A 25,993-nucleotide genomic window follows, 5' to 3' on the forward strand; every position below is an offset into this window, starting at 1 on the left:
GGATCGGAATTCCTCTGTCCTGTCTTCTCTCTGAATCATGCACCCCAACCAGCACGGCTCCAACTCCAGTGCGTCCATTTTGGCACATTTCCCAGTTTGCTTTGCTTTTGCTCGACTCTTGTTTGCGGTGACAGTTTACCACAATTCACTTCAAAAAAGGTGTCAACTGTGATGTTTTTAATGAAATTCATTTGCTTTTGAACTACCAGTAAGCTGTTGCAGGCCTTCGGTAGCACCATCTTAAATTGGAAGCCTGTAACTCTCCCTCTGTCTGTGTGATGCCTGTAATTCTCTCTGTCCGTGTCTGTGTATGGCCTGTAACTAATTGACCCTGTCTGTGTGTTCTCTGTTAGTCTCCCTCTGACCCTGTCTAAGTGTTGTCTGTTAGTCTCCCTCTGTCCCTGTCTCAGTGTTGTCTGTTGGTCTCCCTCTGTCCCTGTCTAAGAGGCAGGTTCCATGTTGTCATTTAAAGTTAGATTGGATAGATGTATGGACAGGAAAGGAATGGAGGGTTATGGGCTGAGTGCAGGTCCGTGGGACTAGGAAAGGGTAAGAGTTCGGCAGGGACTAGAAGGGCTGAGATGGCCTGTTTCCGTGCTGTAATTGCTATATGGTTATATGGTCTTGTCTGTTGGTCTCCCTCTGTCCCTGTCTAAGTGTTGTCTGTTGGTTTCCTCCTACCCCTGTCCAAGTGCTGACTGTAACTAACTCTCCCTCTGTCCCTGAATGTTGCCTGTAGCTTTCCCTCTGCCGCGATGTCCCGTTGCCGCCTCAGCGCCCCCCTCTGCCCCGCTCTGGTACTGCCGCAGCGCCCTCCGCCCGCTCCCAGATGCTGCCTTCGGCGCCCCCTACTGCCCCGGCGTAGTTCAGCTCCTGCCACCTCGGCGCTGCTCTGACTCCTTGTCTCCTTGTGCCGTATTCGCGTTGCCCCGCGACGCTTGCCGTAAAGGTTTCCGTCGAGCGCGACGCGATTTGTCTCTATGACCCGGCAGCATGGCGGACATGGCGGATCTATTCGGCAGCGACGCGGACAGTGAACCCGAGCAGAAAGGTAGCGACTGTCAGCCTGGGTTTCTCACACAGTGCGGGTGCTCACGGGATAGACTGTAGCACCTGAAGCCAGGGCGACCGGAGGTTCTCCTCAGTCTGCTTATAACTCAAAGCCAGGGATGTCCTCACTGAAGGGGCCCAATCGCTCCCTCACCATATTGGTCAGAATCTAGTGTCACCGGGGTCATGAAATAGTACCTGAGTTATGAATTTGAGTTCTGCACTACATTCTGCAGTGCAGATGAGGTTTACCAGGGTACTTCCTCGATCTGAGGGCATGTGCTCCAAGGAGAAGTTGGACAAACTTGGGTTGTTTTCTTTGAAAAGCCGCAGGTGAAGGGGACATTAATAGAGGTTTATAAAATCATGAGAGACTTGGGTAGTATAGCCAGCCAGTATCTTTCTTCCAGGGTAGAAATGTCTCATAGTAGATGGCATGAATTTGAGGTGGGTGGATGGGGGAGTTCAAAGGAGATGTGCAGGACAAACTTTTTATTTAACAGCTGCCGGGGACACTTTTGGCATTTAAGAGGCTCTTGGGCATATTGATATGCTGAGAATGGATGGATTTCACAGAAATTAGTTCAGATAGTTTACTGTTCTTCATTGTTCTGTGTGCTCTAGAGAAGCAGGGGGATCTTGAAATAGATATTTGTAAATTATTGAAGGGAGCAAGACAGGTAGATCAGCTAGTAGAAGGTATAGTCCTGTGTACTGTACAGTAGAATGCAGTACATAAATACAATAGAGTACAATACATAAAATTGTGCAAGTCTTAGGCTCCCTGGCTGTGTATATGTGCCTAAGATTTTTGCACAGTATTGTATTAATTTTATGTATTACGTTGTACTGCTGCTACTGCAAAAAAATATCATGATGTGTGAGTGATGATAAACCTGATTCTGATATGGGCCTCTATTATGAACTGAGTGTGGGAAGGGGGCAGCGAGAGGAGAATCGTAGTTGGGAAAGAGGGGAGGGAGTGGGATGCACCAGAAAGGCGTTCTTAATGATCAATAAACCAATTGTTTGGAACCAAATTGCCTTGCCTGGTGTCTCAGGGCTGTGTGTATCTGCACACATGCCACCCCACCTCCCCACCCGGCCCCTGCCCCTGCCCCAGCACTCCTTTTCTGCCACATGTTCCGTGGTACTTCACCCTCTATTCCCAACTTCCTTTACTGCTGCCAAGTTTACAAACTTGCTCTCCACTTCATGTTGACAAATACAGTACTGTACAAAAATCTTAGACACCCTAGCAGTATATATGAGCTTAAGACTTTTGCACAATACTGTACATGGCATGTTATTATTTGTTAAGGTATCATGTAAGAGTAAAGATGTAACAACAGTACAGTTTAAAACACTGGTTACGGGCATTTGGGATACTGTGTATAGTTCCTGTCGTCAAACTATTACAAGAATATAATTAATTATATTCTTGTAATTACTTATATTACGACTGCGCAAGCACATGGATGTCAGCCAGTTAGAACAGCGAGGAGAGTTTAAAAAGAAGACAGCTTTGTAGAGCGGAGTAGAGGGAGACAGAGTAGGAGGGGTTTGGCTCAGCAGGACTTAGGCGATAACGGGTCGAGGCGAGGTAGGCTGCCTGTGTAGAATAGAGACAGGAAGTATGTCTGTGAGGCCAGTCTTCTGTACTGGGTGTCAGATGTGACTCTCAGCCTCCCGGATGGCCATATCTGCGCCAGGTGCGTTGAGCTGTAGCTCCTTGGGGACCAGGTTAGAGAACTAGAGATGCAGCTCGCTGACCATCATCTGGTCAGTGAGGAGGAGATAGAGAGGAACTACGGGCTAGTAGACACACCGGGGCCTCAGGAGACAGATGAGTGGATAGCAGTCAGGAGAGGGAAGGGCAGGAGTCAGATACTAGAGAGTACTCCTGTGGCTGTCCCCCTTAACAATAAGTACTCCTGTTTGAGTACTGTTGGGGGAGACAGCCCACCTGGGGGAAGCAACAGTGGCCGTGCTTCTGGCACAGAGTATGGCCCTGTGGCTCAGACGGGTAGGGAAAGGAAGAGGAAGGCAGCAGTGATAGGGGACTCTATAGTAAAGGGGTCAGACAGACAATTCTGTGGATGCAGGAAATAAACTTGGATGGTAGTTTGCCTCCCAGGTGCCAGGGTCTGGGATGTTTCTGATAGTGTCCACGATATCCTGAAGTGGGCAGGAAAACAGCCAGAGATCGTAGTACATATTGGTACCAACGACATAGGTAGGAAAAGCGGGAAGGTGCTGAAAACAGGCTACAGGGAGTTGGGAAGGAAGTTGAGAAGCAGGACCTCAAAGGTAGTAATCTCGGGATTACTGCCTGTGCCACGTGACAGTGAGTATAGGAATAGAATGAGGTGGAGGATAAATGCGTGGCTGAGGGATTGGAGCAGGGGGTAGGGATTCAGATTTCTGGATCATTGGGACCTCTTTTGGGGTAGGTGTGACCTGTACAAAAAGGACAGGTTGCACTTGAATCCGAGGGGTCCAGTATCCTGGCTGGGAGGTTTGCTAAGGCTATTGGGGAGAGCTTAAACTAGAATTGCAGGGAGGTGGGAACCAAAGTGAAGAGACGGAGGAGGGGGCAGTTGGCTCACAAGTAGAGAAAGCTTGTGCGAGAGGTAAGATAGGCAAGATGATAGAGAAGGGATACGCTCAGACTGATGGTTTGAGATGTGTCTATTTTAATGCAAGGAGTATTATGAACAAAGCGGAAGAGCTTAGGGCATGGATCAGTACTTGGAGCTCTGAAGTTGGATGGTTCAGGGGCAGGAATGGTTTCCCAGAGTGCCAGGCTTTAGATGTTTCAGAAAGGACAGGGAGGGAGGCAAAAGAGGTGGGGGCGTGGCTCTGCTGGTCAGAGATAGTGTCACGGCTGCAGAAAAGGAGAACGTCATGGAGGGATTGTCTACTGAGTCTCTGTGGGTGGAAGTTAGGAACAGGAAGGGGTCAAAAACTCTTCTAAGTGTTTTTATAGACCACACAGTAGTAGCAGGGACATTGAAGAGCAGATAGGGAGACAGATTCTGGAATGGTGTAATAATAACAGGGTTGTCGTGGGAGATATTAATTTCCCAAATATTGATTGGCATCTTCCTAGAGCAAGGGGTTTAGATGGGATGGCGTTTGTTAGGTGTGTTCAGGAAGGTTTCTTGACACAATACGTAGATACGCCTACAAGAGGAGAGGCTGTACTTGATCTGGTATTGGGAAATGAACCTGGTCAGGTGTCAGATCTCTCAGTGGGAGAGCATTTTGGAGGTTGTGATCACAGTTCTATCTCCTTCACCATAGCATTGGAGAGGCATAGGAACAGACAAGTTAGGGAAATGTTTCATTGGAGTAAGGGGCAATATGAGGCTATCAGGCAGGAACTTGGAAGCATAAATTGGGAACAGGTGTTCTTAAGGAAATGTACGGCAGAAATGTGGCAAACGTTCAGGGGATATTTGTGTGGAATTCTGCATAGGTACATTCCAATGAGACAGGGAAAGGATAGTAGGGTATAGGAACCGTGGTGCACAAAGACTGTTGTATATCTACTCAAGAAGAAAAGAAAAGCTTACAAAAGGTTTAAAAAACTAGGTAATGATAGAGAGCTAGAAGATTATAAGGCTGTCAGGAAGGAGTTTAAGAATGAAATTAGGAGAGCCAGAAGGGGCCATGAGAAGGCCTTGACAGACAGGATTAAGGAAAACCCCAAGGCATTGTACAGGTATGTGAAGAGCAAGAGGATAAGACGAGAGAGAATAGGACCGATCAAGTGTGATAGTGGAAAAATGTGTATGGAACTGGAGGAGACAGCAGAGGTACTTAATTAATACTTTGCTTCAGTATTCACTATGGAAAAGGATAATGGCAATTGTAGGGATGACTTCCAGCAGACTGAAAAGCTTGAGCATGTGGATATTAAGAAAGAGGATGTGCTGGAGCTTTTGGAAAGCATCAAGTTGGATAAGTCACCGGGACTGGACGAGATGTACCTCAGGCTACTGTGGGAGGCGAGGGGGGAGATCTTTGTATCATTAATGGGGACGGGAGAAGTTCCGGAGGATTGGAGGGTTACGGATGTTGTTCCCTTATTCAAGAAAGGGAGTAGAGATAGCCCAGGAAATAATAGACCAGTGAGTCTCACTTCAGTGGTTGGTAAGTTGATGGAAAGGATCCTGAGAGGTAGGATTTATAAACAATTGGAGAGGCATACAGGTGTCCCCCGCTTTATGCCACTTTGCTTTTATGAAAGACCTACATTAGTACCTGTTTTCACTAACCGAAAGAGGATTTTCGCTTTTACGAAAAAAGACGCCCGCTTTAAACTTGTGTTTACCCCCGAGAAAGACTACCATGACCATGAAGCCTTGCGCGGGCAGGTGTGTGCGCATGCGTGTACATGCCTGTTTTTTTCTGCAAATCGGTTTTGGCTAAATCTTCCTGATTCGGTTTAGTGAAAATACACTGTACATGCATTATTTTTACTTTATGTAGGCTGTGCATTTATCATATCATTCCTGCGTTTACTACATTTTTTGGGTCTGGGAACGCTCAAAAATTTTTCCATATAAATTAATAGTAATTGCTTCTTTGCTTTACACCATTTCGGCTTACGAATGGTTTCAGAGGAACACTGTACCTTCAGATAACGGGGGAAACCTGTAATATGATTAGGAATAGTTAGCTTGGCTTTGTCAAGAGGCAGATCGTGCCTTACAAGCCTGACTGAATTCTTTGAGGATGTGACTAAACATATTGATGAAGGTAGAGCAGTAGATGTAGTGTATATGGATTTCAGCAAGGCATTTGAGAAGGTACCCCATGCCAGGCTTATTGAGAAAGTAAGGAGGCATGAGATCCAAGGGGACATTGCTTTGTCGATTCAGAATTAGCTTGCCCACAGAAGGCAAAGAATGGTTGTAGATGGGTCATATTCTGCATGGAGGTTGGTGACCGGTGATGTGCCTCAGGGATCTGTTCTGGGACTCCTTCTCTTTGTGATTTTTATAAATGACCTGGATGAGGAAGTGGAGGGATGGGTTATTAAATTTGCTGATGACACAAAGGTTGGGGGTGTTGTGGATAGTGTGGAGGGTTGTCAGAGCGAGACATCAATAGGATGCAAAACTGGGCTGAGAAGTGGCAGATGGAGTTCGACCCAGGTAAGTGTGAGGTGGTTCATTTTGGTAGGTCAAATATAATGGCAGAATATAGCATTAATGGTAAGACTCTTGGCAGTGTGGAGGATCAGAGGGATCTTGGGGTCTGAGTCCATAAGACACACAAAGCTGCTACGCAGGTTGTCTCTGTGGTTAAGAAGCACCAGTGCATTGGCCTTCATCAACCGTGGCATTGAGTTTAGGGGCTGAGAGGTAATGTTGCAGCTATATAGGACCCTGGTCAGACCCCACTTGGAGTACTGTGCACAGTTCTGGTCATCTCACTACAGGAAGGATGTGGAAACCATAGAAAGGGTGCAGAGGATATTTACAAGGATGTTGCCTGGATTGGGGAGCATGTCTTATGAGAATAGGTTGAGTGAACTCGGCTTTTTCTCCTTGGAGCAACAGAGGATGAGAGGTGACCTGATAAAGGTGTATAAGATGATGAGGGGCATTAATTGTGTGGATAGTCGGAGGCTTTTCTCAGGGCTGAAATGGCCAACACAAGGGGGTACAGTTTTAAGGTGTTTGGAAGTAGGTACAGAGGAGATATCAGGGTTAAGTTTTTTACTCAGAGAGTGGTGAGTGCATGGAATGGGCTACTGGCGACAGTGGTGGAGGCGGATACAATAGGGTCTTTTAAGAGACTCCTGGACAGGTACATGGAGCTTAGAAAAATAGAGGGCTATGGGTAATTTCTGAAGTAAGTACATGTTCGGCACAGCATTGTGGGCCGAAGAGCCTGTATAGTGCTGTAGGTTTTCTATGTCTCTACTAGAAGTTACAGAGCTTTCTGAAGTTGTCAGGACTGAAGAACTGTAGTTTTAAAAAAAATCCTCTCCAATCTTTCCTTTTTATTTTGATGTACATTGGAAGAACTTGATGTAATCTGCAACTTCTGCCATCTTCAACTGGATCCTACCACCAAACATATCTTTACTTCCCCCTTGGCCCCCACTCTCCACTTTCCCTCTGTGATTCCATTGATGATTCATTCTTCCTCACTAATTTCCCTCCTGGCAAGCGACGGAAATGCTATACCTGCCCATTCACCTTCTCCCTTACCTCCATTCAGGGCCCCAAATACTCCTTCCAGGTGAGGTAATACTTCTTTCTTTCTTTTTAAATCTTTTTATTGAATAAGTATACAAAAAGGTAAGCCATATAAGCACTAATACACTGTTAGAATATAATAAAATTACAGAAGATATTAATACAAAAAAAATGATACAAACAATGTAATTTAAACATAACATACCAAGGTAACATAATAGTATACTAATTTTTATATATATATCAATAGAGAAAAGGAAAAAAAAGCCCACCGTGCAACTAACTAAAAACAAAGCAAAGCAATGGGCTAACTTGGAACCAAATAGAGTTAAAGAACTTAAAATCACGTCCTCAATCCCGACCTCCATTAAAAACAGTAAAAAAAAAACAAGAAGGGTATATATTACATTAAATGAAAATATTGAATAAAAGATCTCCAGGTCTGTTCAAATTTAAATGAGGAGTCATAAAGATTGCTTCTAATTTTCTCCAAATTCAAGCATAATATCGTCTGAGAAAACCAAAAAAAGGTAGTTGGAGCATTAAGCTCTTTCCAATGTTGTAAGATACATCTTTTCGCCATTAAAGTAAGAAATGCAATCATTCTACGGGCTGAAGGAGAAAGATTACTGGAAATTTTAGGTAGTCCAAAGATAGCAGTAATAGGGTGAGGAGAGATATCTATATTCAATACCTTGGAGATAATATTAAAAATGTCTCTCCAAAAAGTTTCCAGAGTAGGGCAAGACCAAAACATATGAGTTAAAGAGGCTATCTGCCCCGAACATCTATCACAAAAAGGATTAATATGAGAATAAAAGCGAGCTAATTTATCTTTGGACATATGTGCTCTATGAACAACTTTAAATTGAATTAGGGAATGTTTAGCACAGATAGAGGAAGTATTGACTAATTGTAAAATCTGCCCCCAGTCATCCACGGAAATGATAAACCCCAATTCCTGTTCCCAATCTACCCTAATCTTATCAAATGGAGCTTTCCTAAGTTTCATAATAATATTATAAATCATAGCCGATGCACCTTTCTGACATGGATTAAGGTTAATTATAGTATCTAAAATATACGTAGGAGGAAGCATTGGAAAGGAAGAAAGTATAGTACTTAGGAAATTTCTAACTTGTAGATATCTAAAAAAATGTATTCTTGATAAATTATATTTATTAGATAATTGTTCAAAAGACATAAGGGAACCATCTAAAAATAAATCCAAAAACCGTGAAATACCCTTAGTCTTCCAAATTTGAAAAGCACAATCCGTAAAAGAGGGAGGAAAAAATATGTTACCTAAGATAGGAATCGCTAACCCAAATTGATTAAGAATCAAAAAATTTTCTGAATTGAAACCAAATACGTAAGATATATTTAACTATCGGGTTAGACACCTGTTTAAGGCGTTTCAAATCAAAAGGAAGAGAGGAACCTAAAATAGAGCCAAGTGAATAACCCTGAACAGATTGTAATTCCAATGCTACCCATTTAGGAATGGATAGTATATCCTGGTCAAGTAACCAAAATTTCATATGTCGAATATTAATTGCCCAATAATAAAATCTAAAGTTAGGTAATGCTAAGCCTCCATCTCTCTTAGCTTTCTGTAAATGTATTTTACCCAGTCTCGGGCTTTTATTTTGCCAAATAAATGAAGAAATTTTGGAGTCGACTTTATCAAAAAATGATTTTGGAACAAAGATTGGTAATGCCTGAAATATATATAAAAATTTTGGCAAAAAAAACACCTTAACTGCATTAATACGACCAATCAAAGTTAAATATAAAGGAAACCATTTAGATGAAAGTTGAATAATATGGTCAATTAATGGTAAAAAGTTAATCTTAAATAAATCTTTGTATTTACAAGTAATTTTAATCCCAAGATATGAAAAATAATTATTAATCAATTTAAATGGAAAGTTATGATATAAGGGAAGTTGTTTATTAATCGGGAAAAGTTCACTCTTACTAAGATTTAATTTATAACCTGAATAAAGACCAAATTGTGCTAATAGCTCTAAAACAGCCGGGATGGATTTTTGGGGATTAGAAATATATAAAAGTAAGTCATCAGCATAGAGTGATATTTTATGGGACTTTAAGCCCCGAGTTATCCCAGTAATATTTGGAGATTCTCAAATGGCAATTGCAAGAGGTTCTAATGCAATATCAAATAATAAAGGACTAAGAGGACAACCTTGTCGAGTACCTCGAAAAAGAGGGAAAAAAGGTGAACTTAAAGAGTTAGTATGGACCGAGGCCGCAGGAGAATGATATAACAGTTTAATCCAGGATATAAATTTTGAGCTAAAATTAAACATTTCAAGCACCTTAAATAAATAAGGCCAATCTACTCTATCAAAAGCTTTCTCAGCATCTAAAGAGATAACACACTCAGGAACATTTTGTGAGGGAGTATAAACAATATTTAACAGTGTGCGAATATTATAAAAAGAGTAACGACCTTTAATAAAACCCATTTGGTCTTCCGAAATAATAGAAGGAAGTACTTTTTCTAATCTATTTGCTAATAACTTAGAAAAAACTTTAGAATCAACATTTAATAAAGATATTGGTCTATAAGATGCACATTGAGCAGGATCTTTATCCTTCTTTAATATTAGAGAGATTGACGCTCTATTGAAAGATTCAGGAAGTTTACCAAGTTTTAATGAAGCCTCAAAAACCTTACAGAACCAAGGGATTAATGAAGGTGCGAAACATTTATAAAATTCTACGGTAAACCCATCAGGGCCAGGAGCTTTCCCCAAATTCATAGAGAAAATAACATTCTTAATCTCATCCATGGTAATGAGAGTATCTAACGTAGAAGACATATCCTGTGAAATCTCAGAGAAGTCTAGATTATCTAAAAAATCATTCATATATTTAGAATCTCGAGGAGACTCTGATTGATATAAGGAAGAATAAAAATCACAGAAGGTTTGATTAGTCCCCACATGATCAAGTATCAGTCGGTCATTTTGGTTATAAATCTGATTAATTTGAGATTTAGCATAATTAGACTTCAGTTGATTAGCCAACAGTTTGCCAATTTTGTCACTGTGTACATAAAATTCGCTTCTTGTTTTCTTTAATTGGTTTACAATCGAGGACGAAAGTAATAAACTGTGTTCCATTTGAAGTTCAGTTCTTTGTTTATATAACTCCTCAGAAGGAGCTATAACATATTTCTTATCAATTTCCTTAATCTTGTCCACAATTACCAACTCCTCCTGCTTCAGCTTCTTCCTCAAAGCAGCAGAATACGAGATAATCTGACCACGAATATAAGCTTTAAAAGTATCCCAAAGAATGTTCACAGAAATATCCTCTGTATAGTTAATTGTAAAAAAAAGATCAATCTGTTCATTCATAAAGTTAACAAAGTCCGAGTCCTGAAGCAACAGCGAATTAAAACGCCATTGTCTATTATTTTGTATATTGGCCAGAATTTTAATAGAAAGCTTAAGTGGAGCATGATCCGAAATGGTTATAGAGTCATAATCACATTTAATCACTGAAGAAATAAGACAAGAATCAATAAAGAAATAATCAATTCTTGAATAGGAATGGTGAACATGTGAAAAAAAAGAAAAGTCTTTTTCCTGAAGATGCAAAAAACGCCAAATATCCGTTGACCCAGAATCAGAAAGGACTGAATTAATCAAAGTTGCAGATTTATTAGGTAAGGTCCGTAGAGGAGCCGAACGGTCCAAAGCTGGAGACAAACAGGTATTAAGATCTCCGCCTCAGATCAATGAAAACTCATTCAAATTCGGGAACTGATTGAATAATGATTTATAAGATTCCGGACAGTCCATATTAGGAGCATAAACATTAACCAAAACTACCTTTTTATTAAATAGTAGACCACTAACCAATAGAAATCTACCATTCGGATCAGAAATAATATCATGTTGTATAAAAGTAACTGAGGAGTCTATAAAAATAGAGACGCCTCGAATCTTAGCATTGGAGTTCGAATGAAACTGTTGGCTCTTCCAGAATTTAAAAAAACGTAGTCTGTCCCCCCTCCGCACATGGGTCTCTTGTAAAAATAAAATTTGTGCTTTAAGTCTCTGGAACACCTTAAAAACTTTTTTCCTTTTAATAGGATGATTAAGACCATTAGTATTCCAGGAGACAAAATTAATAATAGACTCCATAAACCCTAAAGTCAACCCGCAACAAGGAGGATTGACGATAGGCTCGACCCACGAACCCGGAAAGGGAACAGAACATACAAGAGATACCGGGAAGAAGAACGCAACCAATACTTCAATAATGTACATAGCCCAAGAAGAAAGAAACTAAAACGTGAAACCCCTCCCACCACCCCCCACCCCATGACCCCAAGGCTAAATCTAACGCAGACCAGCCCGAAAGAAGCAAGCACTAAAACTACCCCCATGACTTCCGGTATATGCTCCCTAAAAAAAGTGTAAATATAAAAAAGATCAGCTAATTATAAAACAGTAAAAGAATAAAAAAAAGATAACTCAATTAAAACAAACACAGAATATAACAGATTAAAAGCCAGAAAATATAAAAAAAAACTGCAACAAACCCCAGACCCATGAGTAAACAAAACAAAAAAAATGAGATTATTAACATAAACTAGTTATGAAAACCTACAAAACAAAATAGATTTAAAAAATACAAAATTTAAGGCCACAAAGGAAATACGTAAAATGACGGTGAGGAAATAACCACCCAGAATCCCCTGGGAAAAAAGAAAGAAATGACGCAGTTAAAAAGAAAGTTTAGCAACCATATTAAATAATCAAAAATAAACTTTTCTGCCCATATAGGGCAAAAAAAAATTAAGACTGACAAATTCACAACCTCCGATCAACGGAGATAATTAAAAATTACGATTAAGATGTTGAAGGTGAAAATTGATCCAGATAACTCTGGACATCCGATGGAGATTCAAAAAAACGGAGGGCTCCATCCAACGTACGAATCCTTAGACGTGCAGGGTAAAGCAGCGCTGGTTTTAAATCCATCTTGTAGAGTTCCGACATCACAGATCTGTAACGAACCCGTTGGTCCCGGATTGGTTTACTGAAATCTTCCACGAATCGGAACTTAAGATCCAGAAAATCAATGTAACCTTTAGATCGAACGAAACGAAACAGTTTCTCCTTGTCTTGAAAGTAATGAAAACATAAAATGACATGTCGAGGTTTATCTGACTTAGGCGAGTATGATGGAACTCTGTGAACACGATCCAATAACAGTGGTTGGTCAGGAAATACAGTAGGAAATGCATCTTTTAAAAGTTGAGAAAAATACTTCCTAGGGTTATCAAATTCAACAGCTTCACGCACCCCAATCATTCGAAGATTCTGCCGTCGCATTCTGGATTCTAAATCAGAGTTTTTAAAGGTCAGAAAGTCGAGTTTCTTCTTCATTACATTAATTGTTTCTTCGATTTTCTCCATCTTGAGCTCACTTTGTTGCGTGGATTTTTGAAGATCAGACATAGCCGACTGATGTTCCGTAATAGATATTTGTATCTTCTCGATTGAATCGGCAATTTTCTGAAAACTAGTTGAAATTTCCTCACGAATTAGCTCCGATATAGCTTTCAAAGTCACCGGTGGTTCAGTCGGAGGGAAATTGGTACCTTTCGGTCTACCCGGAGGGTTGCCGTCTTTCCCGTTTTTTCCATTCTTAGACATAGCAGACCTTAAAAACATCCGATTATCGAAGAGCCCAATTTGTTTCAAAGTATTGTAAAAGTTGATGCCTTAATGGTTAATTAAAATATAGCTGATCATAAGAAGAAAAACTCAGAGGTAATGGAGCGAGTCAAGAATGCGACTTCACTCCATGAGCGCTACCGGAAGTCCCCGAGGTAATACTTCACCTCTGTTTCTGTTGTTGTTGCCTATTGTATCCGGTACTCCCGATGCAGCCTCCTCTATATTGGTGAGACCCAACGTAAATTGGGGGACTGCTTTGTTTAGCACCTCTGCTCCCTCTGCCAAAAGTGTATTTCCTGGTGACCAAGCATTTTAATTCGTATCCCCTTAATAAGTTCCTTCTGACATGTTGGTCTTATGGGCTCTTCTGTCGTGATGAGGCCACTCTCAGAGTGGAGGAGCAGCACTTTGTATTCCATCTAGGTAACTTCCAGCCTCAGGCATGAACATTGATTTCGCTTTCCGGTAATTTTTTTTTGCTTTTTTTTTTCTTTTCTCCTCCTCTTCCCTCCCCTCTTCTTGTATTCCCCACTCTGGCCCCTTGTACTCACCTGCCTTTCACCTCTCCCTGGTGCCCCCCTCCTTCCATTTCTCCCATGGTCCACTCCTCTCTTATCAGATTCCTCCTTCTCTAGCTCTTTACCTTTCCCACCTACCTGGCCTCACTTGTACTTTCTAGCTAGTCCTCCTTCCCATCCCCCCCCCCCACCTTTTTATTCTGGTGTCTCCCCCTTCCTTTCCGGTCGTGATAAACGACCATCAGCCCAAAATATAGACTATTCACTTTCATAGATGCTGCCTGTCCTGCTGAGTTCCTTCAGCATTTTGTGGGTGTTGCTCCAAATTTCTAGCGTCTGCAGAATTTCTTGTATTTATGATTTATTTTAACCTGTAAGATTTCGGACTGAGGTGGCAGCATGGGTTTACTCTGAACAGCTTTATTTCACCTAATGACCATGACCTGGTGACCAAACGATCCTATTTGCAAACTTCTGTATTGCTATGAACTGAGCAAGCAATAGAAACACAATCACAAACTCCTGTCATGATCTGAATGTACAACAAAAAAAAATGTTATGTCATAAGAGTCCTGAAAGCAGTGTTTTATCATTTCAAAAACACAGCTCTTCAGTTGCTCTGCTTTTATGTATCTCAAGAAATACATAACACCAAGGAGTTGATAAAAGGAGGTGTTTGTTAGAATACATTAGGATGGATAAGTCCCCGGGGCCTGTCGGAATATTCCCCAGGGTGCTCTACGAGGTGAGGGAAGAGATTGCTGAGCCTCTGGCTAGGATCTTTATGTCCTCGTTGTCCACGGGAATGGTACTGGAGGATTGGAGGGAGGCGAATATTGTCCCCTTGTTCAAAAATGGTAGTAGGGATAGTCCGGGTAATTATAGACCAGTGAGCCTTACGTCTGTGGTGGGAAAGCTGTTGGAAAAGATTCTTAGAGATAGGATCTCTGGGCATTTAGAGAATCATGGTCTGATCAGGGACAGTCAGCATGGCTTTGTGAAGGGCAGATCGTGTCTAACAAGCCTGATAGAGTTCTTTGAGGAGGTGACAGGCATATAAATGAGGGTAGTGCAGTGGATGTGTGATCTATATGTATTTTAGTAAGGCACTTGACAAGGTTCCAAACGGTAGGCTTACTCAGAAACTCAGAAGGCATGGGATCCAGGGAAATTTGGCCAGGTAGATTCAGAATTGGCTTGCATGCAGAAGGCAGAGGGTGGTGGTAGAGGGAGTACATTCAGATTGGAGGATTGTGACTAGTGGTGTCCCACAAGGATCTGTTCTGGGACCTCTACTTTTCGTGATTTTTATTAACGACCTCGATGTTGGGATAGAAGGGTGGGTTGGCAAGTTTGCAGACGACACAGAGGTTGGTGGTGTTGTAGATAGTGTAGAGGATTGTCAAAGATTGCAGGGAGACATTGATAGGATGCAGAAGTGGGCTGAGAAGTGGCAGATGGAGTTCAACCCGGAGAAGTGTGAGGTGGTACACTTTGGAAGGACAAACTCCAAGGCAGAGTACAAAGTAAGTGGCAGGATACTTGGTAGTGTGGAGGAGCAGAGGGATCTGGGGGTACATGTCCACAGATCCCTGAAAGTTGCCTCACAGGTGGATAGGGTAGTTAAGAAAGCTTATGGGGTGTTAGCTTTCATAAGTCGAGGGATAGAGTTTAAGAGTCGCAATGTAATGATGCAGCTCTATAAAACTCTAGTTAGGCCACACTTGGAGTACTGTGTCCAGTTCTGGTCGCCTCACTATAGGAAGGATGTGGAAGGATTGGAAAGGGTACAGAGGAGATTTACCAGGATGCTGCCTGGTTTAAAGAGTATGCATTATGATCAGAGATTAAGGGAGCTAGGGCTTTACTCTTTGGAGAGGAGGATGAGAGGAGACATGATAGAGGTGTACAAGATAATAAGAGGAATAGATAGAGTGGATAGCCAGCACCTCTTCCCCAGGGCACCACTGCTCAATACAAGAGGACATGGCTTTAAGGTAAGGGGGGATATTAGAGGAAGGTTTTTTACTCAGAGAGTGGTTGGTGCGTGGAATGCACTGTCTGAGTCAGTGGTGGAGGCAGATACACTAGTGAAGTTTAAGAGACTACTAGACAGGTACATGGAGGAATTTAAGGTGGGGACTTATGTGGGAAGCAGGGTTTGAGGGTCGACACAACATTGTGGGCCGAAGGGTCTGTAATGTGTTGTACTATTCTATGTTGTTCATTATGTGCTATGTCGTATAATGTGGTTGATCGTGGTCTATCCATGACCGTGATTGTTCTTACCAAAATTTTCTACCAAAGTGGTTTGCCATTGTTGCCTTCTGGATGGTGCCTTTACAAGACCTCAGCCATTATCAATACTCTTCAGAGATTGCCTGATGCCAGTTGTCGCATAACCAGGGCTTGTAATATGCACCAGCTGCTCCCATGGCTTCATATAACCTGCAGGCTAGCAGAGGAAAGGAGTGCCTCACACCTCATTTTGGTAGAGATGTAACTCCACCCTGTCACCCAGGTAAAAGTAGTAAGCTGGGGGGAAAAATAAAAGCAGACTTTTAATTCTTCTAGACGTGTAAAGGAAAGGGTTAGTTGCACAGGCAAAAATGGAAGTATTTATAATGGAGAATGAGAAAATACTGGAGGAATTAGGCAGCTACTTTGTGTGTCTTCTCTTGGAAGAAGAGAGGAATAAGCTGCCAGGAGTATCAGAAAGTCAAGACTGAGGTGAGTGAGAAGCTAAAGGAAATATAGTCCGTGAGTCAGTAGGGTTGGTTGCTACCACCTGAGGGGAATAATGCTCTTGGTGATTTTTGGCAAGGTATACATCACTAGAGTTAGAAAATATGTGATACCATTTCACCAGTGGTAGCTTGGGAGTGAACATTATTTGGACAGTTACAGGCCAGTAGATCCAGTATGACATCGGGTGCTGGCTGGCCTTCCATCCAGTGCACCACCAAATATTCAGCTTCCTCTTCTCTCTCCATCTTCCATCCTCTGCCAACAGGACTTGGCACTTCTGGGTCCTTCTCCAAACACCAGCCTGGTAGTTGGCTCGCTGTGCATGTTTTGTTAAGCAGTCCTTGCATGGTGGGAGTTCATGACTTTCAATTTCACCCTTTTTGGCACAGAAAAGGTGATACCAGAGCTCATTGACATTGGTGGGCAACGCTTTTGGGGCATACAGGAGACATGTAAATGCCTCCAGTTTGGCCATCAGTTCTGGGGAGAGGTCCCATTCCTGACCCAACTCTAAGAATATGTCCTGAGTTTCCCTGTTGCTGGTCAGAAGTTTTAGGGCACTTGTCTTCCCTTTGCCTGCAAAGGCGCTTACAGTGTCACATCCTGTATATGCGTGCAACCTGATGAGAGCCCTACAAACCTCTATGCCAACAGTGGCAGCAACCTTCCTGATGTCTACAAGCCTTGTTCTAGTGCCACACTTCTGGAACAATGGGGCCTCAATCTTGTCACAAAATGCTAAAGACATGATAAAGACATCTGTGTCTTCTGAGCAGATCGCTACAGATTGGTATCCCTCTCTTGTGGCATGGGCAGCATGGAGAAGTAGGTGGCCATCTCCTTCTTGTTGACACTAAAAAGCTGACACCTCCTCACTGTCTTGAAATGTGATTCTGTAACATTTGTCATTCACAGTTGCATACAGAATCTTCTCCTGTGGCTTTGCTCTGTGTTCCACCTTCCTCCATTCATGGACTATAAAGCTAATGAGACTATTTTTGTTACTGACTTTGGTCAGGAAGCTCCTTCACTGCCTCACCATCTGTGTGCCTGTGATACCTTGCAACTCATGACCGGTCTCTTCACCCCTTAGAGATCTTTCACTATTCTTGATAGAGTTTTCCTTGTATGTGTTGAACACAACATCTATTCTGCTACTCTGACTACCTTCCCTCAGAGCCATACCCAGAATTGTTGTTGCAACATCTCTGAAAGTAACTTGATCACCTTTCACTCTATGGACCAAAATCATTCCATCAACCACTGTAGCAGAGTTTCCTGGGAGTTGCTCTTCTACTGCTACATTTTTCTACAAGGTCGTGGCCAAAGTAGCTTTATTTGTCTTTCTCAGTGATCCTTCTGGTGTGGACAGGGCCCAGGGCAATGGTCCAAGGGGATGAGAACGGATATCCTCCATACGTAGACTGTGCCCTTGTACTATCACTATGATGTGTCCAAACAAAGACTTGTCTGCTTTCAAGGTGATCGCCCTCCCACTTGATTTCACTTCTCTCTTACACATATCACTGAATGTTTTCAGCTCGTTGGTTTTCATTGGGTCATGGAATTTCTTTGCTGGTGGGTCTTCCTCTAGTCTCTCATCCTTGAAGGTTGCATAGCATTGCTCACCAATCTCATATGCCTTCATCAGGTCAGAGGCAATGTCCTTGGGGGCTGCCTTTGCTGTAGAGATGCTAATGAGGTCCCGCTTCTCTGCAAATGGGTTGACCCATTCATGTATGAGGCCAGCCACTGCTGAAACTGCTTCCTCATCTTTCTGGATTCTTGGCCGCTGTAGCTCCACATGACAAAGCTTTGATTTGTTGCCTTGCACCATCTCCCTTAACTGTCCCAGGAATGCACTGTGGTACTCAGCTGTTATGTAGTAACGCTTGATAGCTCCAGCATTCAGGCTGAACCATGATGTGCCTCCAGGAGCCTGTGTGTCTTTGTTCACCGTGGCTTCAATAGCCTGGTCCACAGGGATCTGCCCAAAGGGGTTGTTACTTGACAGCTGCACTAAGAATTGGCCTGTCTTGAAGGCCTCGTACACAGAAGGATTCTTTTGTGGGAGGTTCATCATCTCAGCAAAGTAAGGGGACAGGTACCTGGCATAATTCATCTTATCATAGGCAAAGCACCATGGGATCATGGTTCTTATAGCATGGAAGTGCAACTCCCAGTCCCCCTCACGAGAGGCGCACAGAAGCCCAAGTACCACATTCTCTACCATGTCAATGTATGATATCCAGAATCCTGTCCACAGGGTTATCAGCTCAGCTAAGAGTGGACTTTGCAGCAGGTTGTTCAACTTCTGTTGGTTCAAGTCACTGGCCATGTCGTTCACATGGTCTAAGAATGATTTGATCATCCCACTCCTCTCTGGAACGTTGTCCTCAACCCATGGTGTGAACTCTGCCAATGTGAGTCTCATCAGTGCCTCATAGATGTACTTGTGAACCCTGACAGCACGATTGTAGTGTTTGCCATCAAGGATTCCATTCATGGACTCCTCTGCAACAATTCCAGCCTCTATGTATACGTCCTTTAGACCAGCATCCCGAAATCACTTTCCTAGGATGGCTAAGGCATTACTTATGGTATGGAATGTCCCCATCCTGAGAAGAATGTTGGAGAAGTGCTGTTTGTGCTTCCAGGCAATCTCAGTGGCTTTTGCATAGAGTGTTGATCTATGACTACCACAATTGTTTCTGGATGAAGTTCCTTCCTGATTAGCTCTGATTGGTTCAGGATTTCAAATACTGTGGTCAACTCTGTGGCTAGTAAATTGATGGTTAGCAGATACCCAACAATATCTTGTGAGATTGGTTCTTGGTCCCTGGTGTTGATATTAAAACCAGTCCAGCTTGGGATTGTCTGATTCTCTGGATCTGTTTGCCTTGCAAGTGTCCACACCAGGTTCTTCTTGCAGGCAAGAAGAGCAGCTTCCTTGGTTTCCTGGACACAGTGTTCCTTGGTTGGGAGAGGCTGCAGGCCCACATGTGCACCTGCTACATATATTTCCAGTTCTTGGTCCTCAATGGTGACTGATCTCTGCTTCAGCACAGAAAGCTACCACCGCTGCAATGCTATCACATATTTTGTAGCACTAGAGGTGTATACTTTGCCAAAAATCACTATAAGAATTATTCCCCCCAGATGGTACCAGTGGCCCAAATTTGGGGTCCTGGCTCACGGACTAATATTAATAAAATAGTGTCAGCATTTGTAATAAATTTCAATACAGCCTAAGGACGTCGTGGAGTTTTGAAAGAGCTGCTAAAAAGACATCTATCAAATTTTCACGGATTCATGTAGTTTGAAAAGCAGCAAATATGTTCCCACTCATAGCGGCAATTCGAACAAATCAGTGCCGCTGCTGGTGACCCCACGGGTAGTATGACGCACCCTCTGATCAATCAAATAATAATGTTCCCAAAAGTCGAAGAAATGTATTCAATCCTTTATTAGCACCTAGCAAAATATACAATGTTGAAGTGATGAAACTTACGAAACTAAAATTAGTGATATTAAATGTACTTAAATGGACTGAATCGAAGTTAAACAATTTCAAATGTAATTAAATGAAGTTAAGTGGTCAACAAAAATATGACACCCAATGGTCCTCAGCTCTAAATTGCCGCGAATAAATCACAAATATGTAACTAAACTCTTTGCTTTTACCACATCCACCCACGTGATTAGCTACCATAATAAACGTGCGACACAGAACACAATGCAGATAGATAACGAATGCCTGGCTCCGACACCACTATTTAAGAAATAAGGGAGAGAGAAATCGGTGAGCTAACTATAGTAGGAAATTGCCAGAATGTATAAAGTCATGAAGTTATTCAGCACGTAAACTGGCCCTACTTACCCATGCTAACCAAGTTGCCTACTGGAACTAATCCCATTTTTCTATTTCTCTGCCTTTGGCTCGTGTCCCTCTACACCTTTCCACGTACCTGTCCAAGCGCCTTTTAAATACTGTAATTATAGCTGCCACTTCCTCTGGCAGGCTCATTCCAGATGGCCACCAGCCTCTCTGTGGGGGAAAATGTTGCTTCAGATCCCTTTGAAATCTTCCCCCTCTCACCTTAAACCAATGCTCGTTACTACTGTATTAGACTCCCCTACCCCAGGAAAAAGTATTGTAGCCATTCACCTTATGTTTGCTCCTCCTGATTTTATAAACCCCTGTAAAGTCACTCCTCAGCCTCCTAGTGCCAGGGAAATTAATTCCTAGCCTACACAGTCTTTCCTTGTAGTTGATGTCTGGGTATCATTTCATGAAGCTTTTCTGCACTCTTATTTACATCATTCCTAGACCCTAAAGTGATGGATTTATAACAGAACACGTTGGAAAAGAATTTGAAGCCAGCAGAGTGAGTAGAGAATTATGAAAGGCAAATCATTTTAGAGTGATCTACAGGAGTTCTTTGACAATGTGAGTCATAGTGTGATGGAATAGAGTTAAGTGGAACCAATGGAAGTGGTGTATTTGGATTTTCAGAAGGCTTTCAGTCAGGTCCCACACAGAATGCTGGTCAAAAAGGTTAGCGCATGTACATTTGGGGATAATGTACTGACGTGCGTTGTGAAAGTCATTTAGCAAACGCAAAACAAAGAAGCAAACCTTCCTCGAGCAGACAGGCTGTCAATGGTGTGGTACTTCAGGAGTCAATGCTTGTTGCTGATTTGGGCCTTTGATCAAAATGTGATATTTTCAATTATTCTGATGCTACAAAAGTAGGTGGAATTGAGAGTTTGAAGGAAGATGAGTGGGCAAGAACATGGCAGTGCAATGTAAGTATATAATGGACTATTCAAAGAACACTGAGGCTGTCTACAAGAAGGGTCAGAGCCGTCTCTATTTCCTGAGGAGACTGTAGTCCTTCAACATCTGTCGGATGATGCTGAGGGTGCTTTACGAGTCTGTGGTGGCCAGTGCGATCATGTTTGTTGTTGTGTGCTGGGGCAGCAGGCTGAGGGTAGCAGACACCAAGAGAATTAACAAACTCATTCGTAAGGCCAGTGATGTTGTGGGGATGGAACTGGACTCTCTGACGGTGGTGTCTGAAAAGAGGATGCTGTCCAAGTTGCATGCCATCTTGGACAATGTCTCCCATCCACTACATAATGTACTGGGTGGGTACAGGAGTACATTCAGCCAGAGGCTCATTCCACCGAGATGCAACACAGAGCATCATAGAAAGTCATTCCTGCCTGTGGCCATCAAACTTTACAACTCCTCCCTTGGAGGGTCAGACACCCTGAGCCAATAGGCTGGTCCTGGACTTATTTCCTAGCATAATTTACATATTACTTATGGTTTTATTACTATTTAATTATTTATGGTGCAACTGCAATGAAAACCTATTCTCCCCCCCCCACCCACCCGGGATCAATAAAGTATGACTATGACTATGTGAGAAAAAAAATTGAAGTTACCTACTTCAGTGCACAGATCAGAAGAGGGGAGTATTTTTTAAATGGTGAGAGTTTGAGCAGTGTTGTAAGTTTGAGAGGACATAGGTAAGTTTGGGAGACAAGTCAGTGAAGCTCAACATGCAGGTGCAGAAAGGCAAATGTTATGTTAGCTTTTCTTATCAGGGATTTTGAATACAGGAATAAAGATTTCTCACTGGAATTATTGAGGATCTTGTTGGGACCACAACTGGAGTGTCATTTCTGTACTCGGGAGTATAGGAGTGAGATAATGATTGAAAAATAAATTCTTTACAGTGCTCAACAATCTGGATGCAGAGTGGATGATCCTGTACCATGTCTAGAAATAGAGGTCATGGTGGCAGAATACTGGGTATTTCATTTGGGACTAAGATGAGGACGTATTTTAATTATGCAGAGGGTGATGAATCTTTGAAATTCTGTACCCTGTTGTGCTCGGAGACTTGGTCATTGAGTTCATTCCAATCAGAATTCTGGATGTTAAAGGAAAAATGGGAAATGGGAATTGTGCAAGTAACGTGCATTGAGAGAGGAGATTAACCACAGTCTTGAATGGAGGCGGAGGCTCAAAAAGCCATATGGCAGGCTCTTGTTCCTATTTCTTGTATTGGTAAGGAGATTCACTACCTCAAGGTAACAGGGTAAGAATTTAAATGTGGCCTCTAGGTGTCACTCCTGTCCTAGAGGTTCTAAACTACTGCAAATTACTAACCTAAATATATTTATGTAATATTATTTGACTGCTTATTATCACTTGTTTCTGTAAAAAAAAAAGCTGGTAATATTACTGCTGGTCAAATTTTTATATTGGAATAGAATATGGCACGTAATGCGGAGAATTATTATGAATTGCCCAATGGTTAAGCTTAAGTTTTCAAGTATGCATCCTGATAGATGCAAAATTAGGCATGATATTTTGTCAAATTTACCAATCAATATCAGGACAAATTCTTAGGATCGTTGTATTGGAAGATTTCAGCAGGTTCACAGGGAACACATTTTCCATAATGTGTCTGATTTATATGGCTGATTCCTCATGCTAATAAGAACACCAAAAGTTCAGAATAAATAATGTAAGGTCCCACATAACCCAGTAATATTTTGTTTAAAAAGTTCCATTTCAATTGCACACTCTCACCTGTGTGGAATGAATCAATTTTTAATAGGGTAAACATCATCTCTGGTAAATTTTGTAAATTTTACACTACTTAATCCTTTCAATTATTGATAGTGATTTTTGGGAGTCTAGAAAGGGTTATTTTTGTCTAGTCAGCTTTCTTGACTTTTTTGTCTCTGATTATTGTTGCCCACGAGTGTGCCCCCAAGAATAATCATGATATTTTTGTTACTGTAGGGAAGTTTTCAGTAAGTTCCCACGCAGAATGCTGGTCAAAAGATTACTGTAAGGGAGAGCTGGCTATACTAAAGCAGGCAATGAACATACTATAAACTCTGGTTATTAATGAATAAAAAGACACATGTTTTGCTGTGTATTTACTGCCAATAAGGCGTAAGGCAGTTGAAATGAATTTGGTAAGATGACTGTATCTTTATGGTAGGGATTTGATTTAATGTAGAAGGAGTTTTAGATAAATACATACTTTATTGATCCCAAAGGAAATTACAGTGTCACAGTAGTATTATAAGTGCACAGGTATGTAAATATTAGGAGAAAAGTAAGAAAGAGTAAAAAAAAAGTTCCCTTAAAAATATGATATACAAGATTTACAAGTCAAAGATGACAAGATTTACAAGACTTCCAAGTTCACACTGATGGAAGTGCAAGAATTACCATGATATTATACAGTAATGGTGCACATTCACACCATCCAGATAAGAAGTGATGGTAGTATTGCACAGGGTCTCTGTGATAGCAGGGTGTGGTAAACAGAGGTTAATAACAGTTTAACAGGAGGTGGTCATCACTTCCCCAGCTATAGACTCAGAGAGCCTAATGGCCAAGAAGAGTGAGAATGACCTCATATAGTGCTGTTTGAAGCAGCGCAGTTGTCTTACTCTGTTACTGTAAGTACTCCTCTGTTAGCCAAGGTGGCATGCAGAGCATGAGAACATTTTGCACAATTTTGAACATGCAGTATCTCAGATTGTGTGAGAATATGATGCCTAGAAAGTTTCAAGTTTATACTTTGACCCAGATCCTATCATCTTTTTGTGATTGTTTCTCAAATTTTAAAAAAAAACCCTTTGCTGTCATGTAGAAGGAAATTGCTGGAATTCTTCATGAGTTTGAGCAGGGAAAAAAAAAATTCCTTCCCATTCTCAAATGGGATGATTTCAGTAACAGAAGAAATGATAATTGTTCTAGCTTTTCTAGTTTAGTTGACACAGTGGCAAATTTTTTGATACAATATGTGGGTCAATATCTCAGAAGCAAAAACAAAAGGAACAATAGATAGCAGTCCTTTAACTTGCTCCTTAAAACTGAGTGAGTGAGCGTCTCCATTGGTGAGAGTTGACTGTGGATATTGCATCCTAGCTGTCTAGATACGCAGGCCTGTGCGGTACAATATGGAGAGCAAGCTGGTGCCCATGTAGCAAACTCCCCCTCTCCATACATCTGGTGAACCCAAAGGAACAACAGAGACCGATACAGTTTGGTACCAGCAGCATCGCTGGAGTTATCAGTCAGTGTTGAGCTCAATGTAGGACTGCTTTAAGGACCCCGGCTCTGGATTTTTCCTTGGGGTTTACTCCTGAAGCCTTCCTCATGAGTGGGTATAGCTGCAAGGCAGTGGAGATTTGAGATCAGAGTTTTCCTTCTCCAAGATGAGCTGCCAGCCATGGCTGATGAGCCCCATCTGCCAAGTGACTGGTTTTAAGGTGCCAATAACCTGCTTTTGCCCCTTCTCCTGGTTGTAGAAACGGTTCTGCCAGGCTTAGTAACTAAACCACACGTGAAGGCCAGGAGGCCCCATTACCACCCCCAGCTATAACAACCTTAAGGGACCTTAAGACTGCCTGTTCAGATAACCTTGTAGTACAATGCTAAACAGACCAAATAAATTTGTAGTTGCAAATTTGAAAAATATCTTGCTAATCAGATACATTTTTTCTGTTGTAATTTATGGAAGTAATGCAAGCATCCTGTTACTGAATCTGTTTTGCAATTCTCTTAGGTGTTTACTTTGTAAACAGACCACTTTTTTGGATAGGAAATGGTTGTGCGGTAGCCAACCAAATCAGTGGTTAATTTGTTAGCCTGTTTGAATATAAAGGCGAGACCTTAGATAATAGAACTTAGAGGAAACCATTGCTGATTGCCAAATCCTAAATTTGACCATTAGCCCACTTGAGCTTTGAAACAAGAAATTATGGAAGGTTAATTTAAAAGGGTAAAATTAAATGTGTTGCTCACTATCTCGGAATAGTTTGAGTTAGTTATTATTTAAAGTGTTTAGTGGTTGAAATAACATATGAAGCAAGATGATAAATCATAGTTCCAGAAATAGCAGTTCATAGACTGATGATTTATTCATAGTTCAGGTCCTGGTGATATGAGACAGTTTTCATTTCTTTTAAATTTTTAAAGTTAGCTGCAGAGGTTCAACACGTACATTGTTGAATGCAAAAATATCCCAGGCTCGCTTGATTGGAGGTTCTCTGGCATTTAAGTGGAAGGCAGGTGTTTATGCAATTTCTTTATATGCCTGACATGAATTTAAATTGCAGAAAACATTCAACACTATTCTGCCACTTGGATTATTTTGTGATCCATGGTCCTGTTCATAACATCAATGTCAGTTCTTTTCAAATCTGATTCTAATGTGATGTGATTGAATTCATTTCAAAGCCATGTTTGAAAATTATATTTGTTTATATACATGTTAATCAGAAACACTACTGTATACACCCATACAGTTTTACATTAACTGTTGATTGATTTGTATCACAAAAAGTTTTGCTACAGAATAGTGAATAAAAGGAAGGGGGTGAGGATTTAATCTGTTCTTTTGACATAGTTGCCTTATGTTCAGTTGATACAAGTTAAATGGGAGGAAAATAATTTGTTCAAATTGAACTAACTTTCGATCATAAGTTATTCTATGCAAACCTCAAATAATGCCTCAGAATAAAAATAACCTCCTGATCACAGTTGGATGCTGTTACCACAGAAAAAATCCACTGTTTTAAAGCTAAATTGTAATGGTTCTGTAACTGCCCCTGTTGACATGCTTTATGCTTTCAATTTTTCTGCTTGAAGTTGTGATGTAATTTGGCCAATAAGTAAACTCAATGTTGA

At 41.5% G+C, this 25,993-nt stretch overlaps 1 protein-coding gene across 1 annotated transcript in view; it reads left to right on the top strand.

The window, feature by feature from the left end:
* The first annotated feature begins 943 nt into the window (after positions 1-943).
* leo1 (LEO1 homolog, Paf1/RNA polymerase II complex component) overlaps positions 944-25,993 on the top strand; it is a 40,192-nt gene continuing 15,142 nt past the window's right edge. Inside the window, exon 1 of the mRNA XM_072278203.1 lies at positions 944-1,051. Coding sequence (XP_072134304.1) covers positions 994-1,051 — 58 coding nt within the window. The 5' untranslated portion in view covers positions 944-993. The remainder of the gene's footprint in view (positions 1,052-25,993) is intronic.

The sequence above is a fragment of the Mobula birostris genome, chromosome 14 (genome assembly GCF_030028105.1).
Source record: "Mobula birostris isolate sMobBir1 chromosome 14, sMobBir1.hap1, whole genome shotgun sequence".
In the NCBI taxonomy this organism is placed as follows: domain Eukaryota; kingdom Metazoa; phylum Chordata; class Chondrichthyes; order Myliobatiformes; family Myliobatidae; genus Mobula; species Mobula birostris.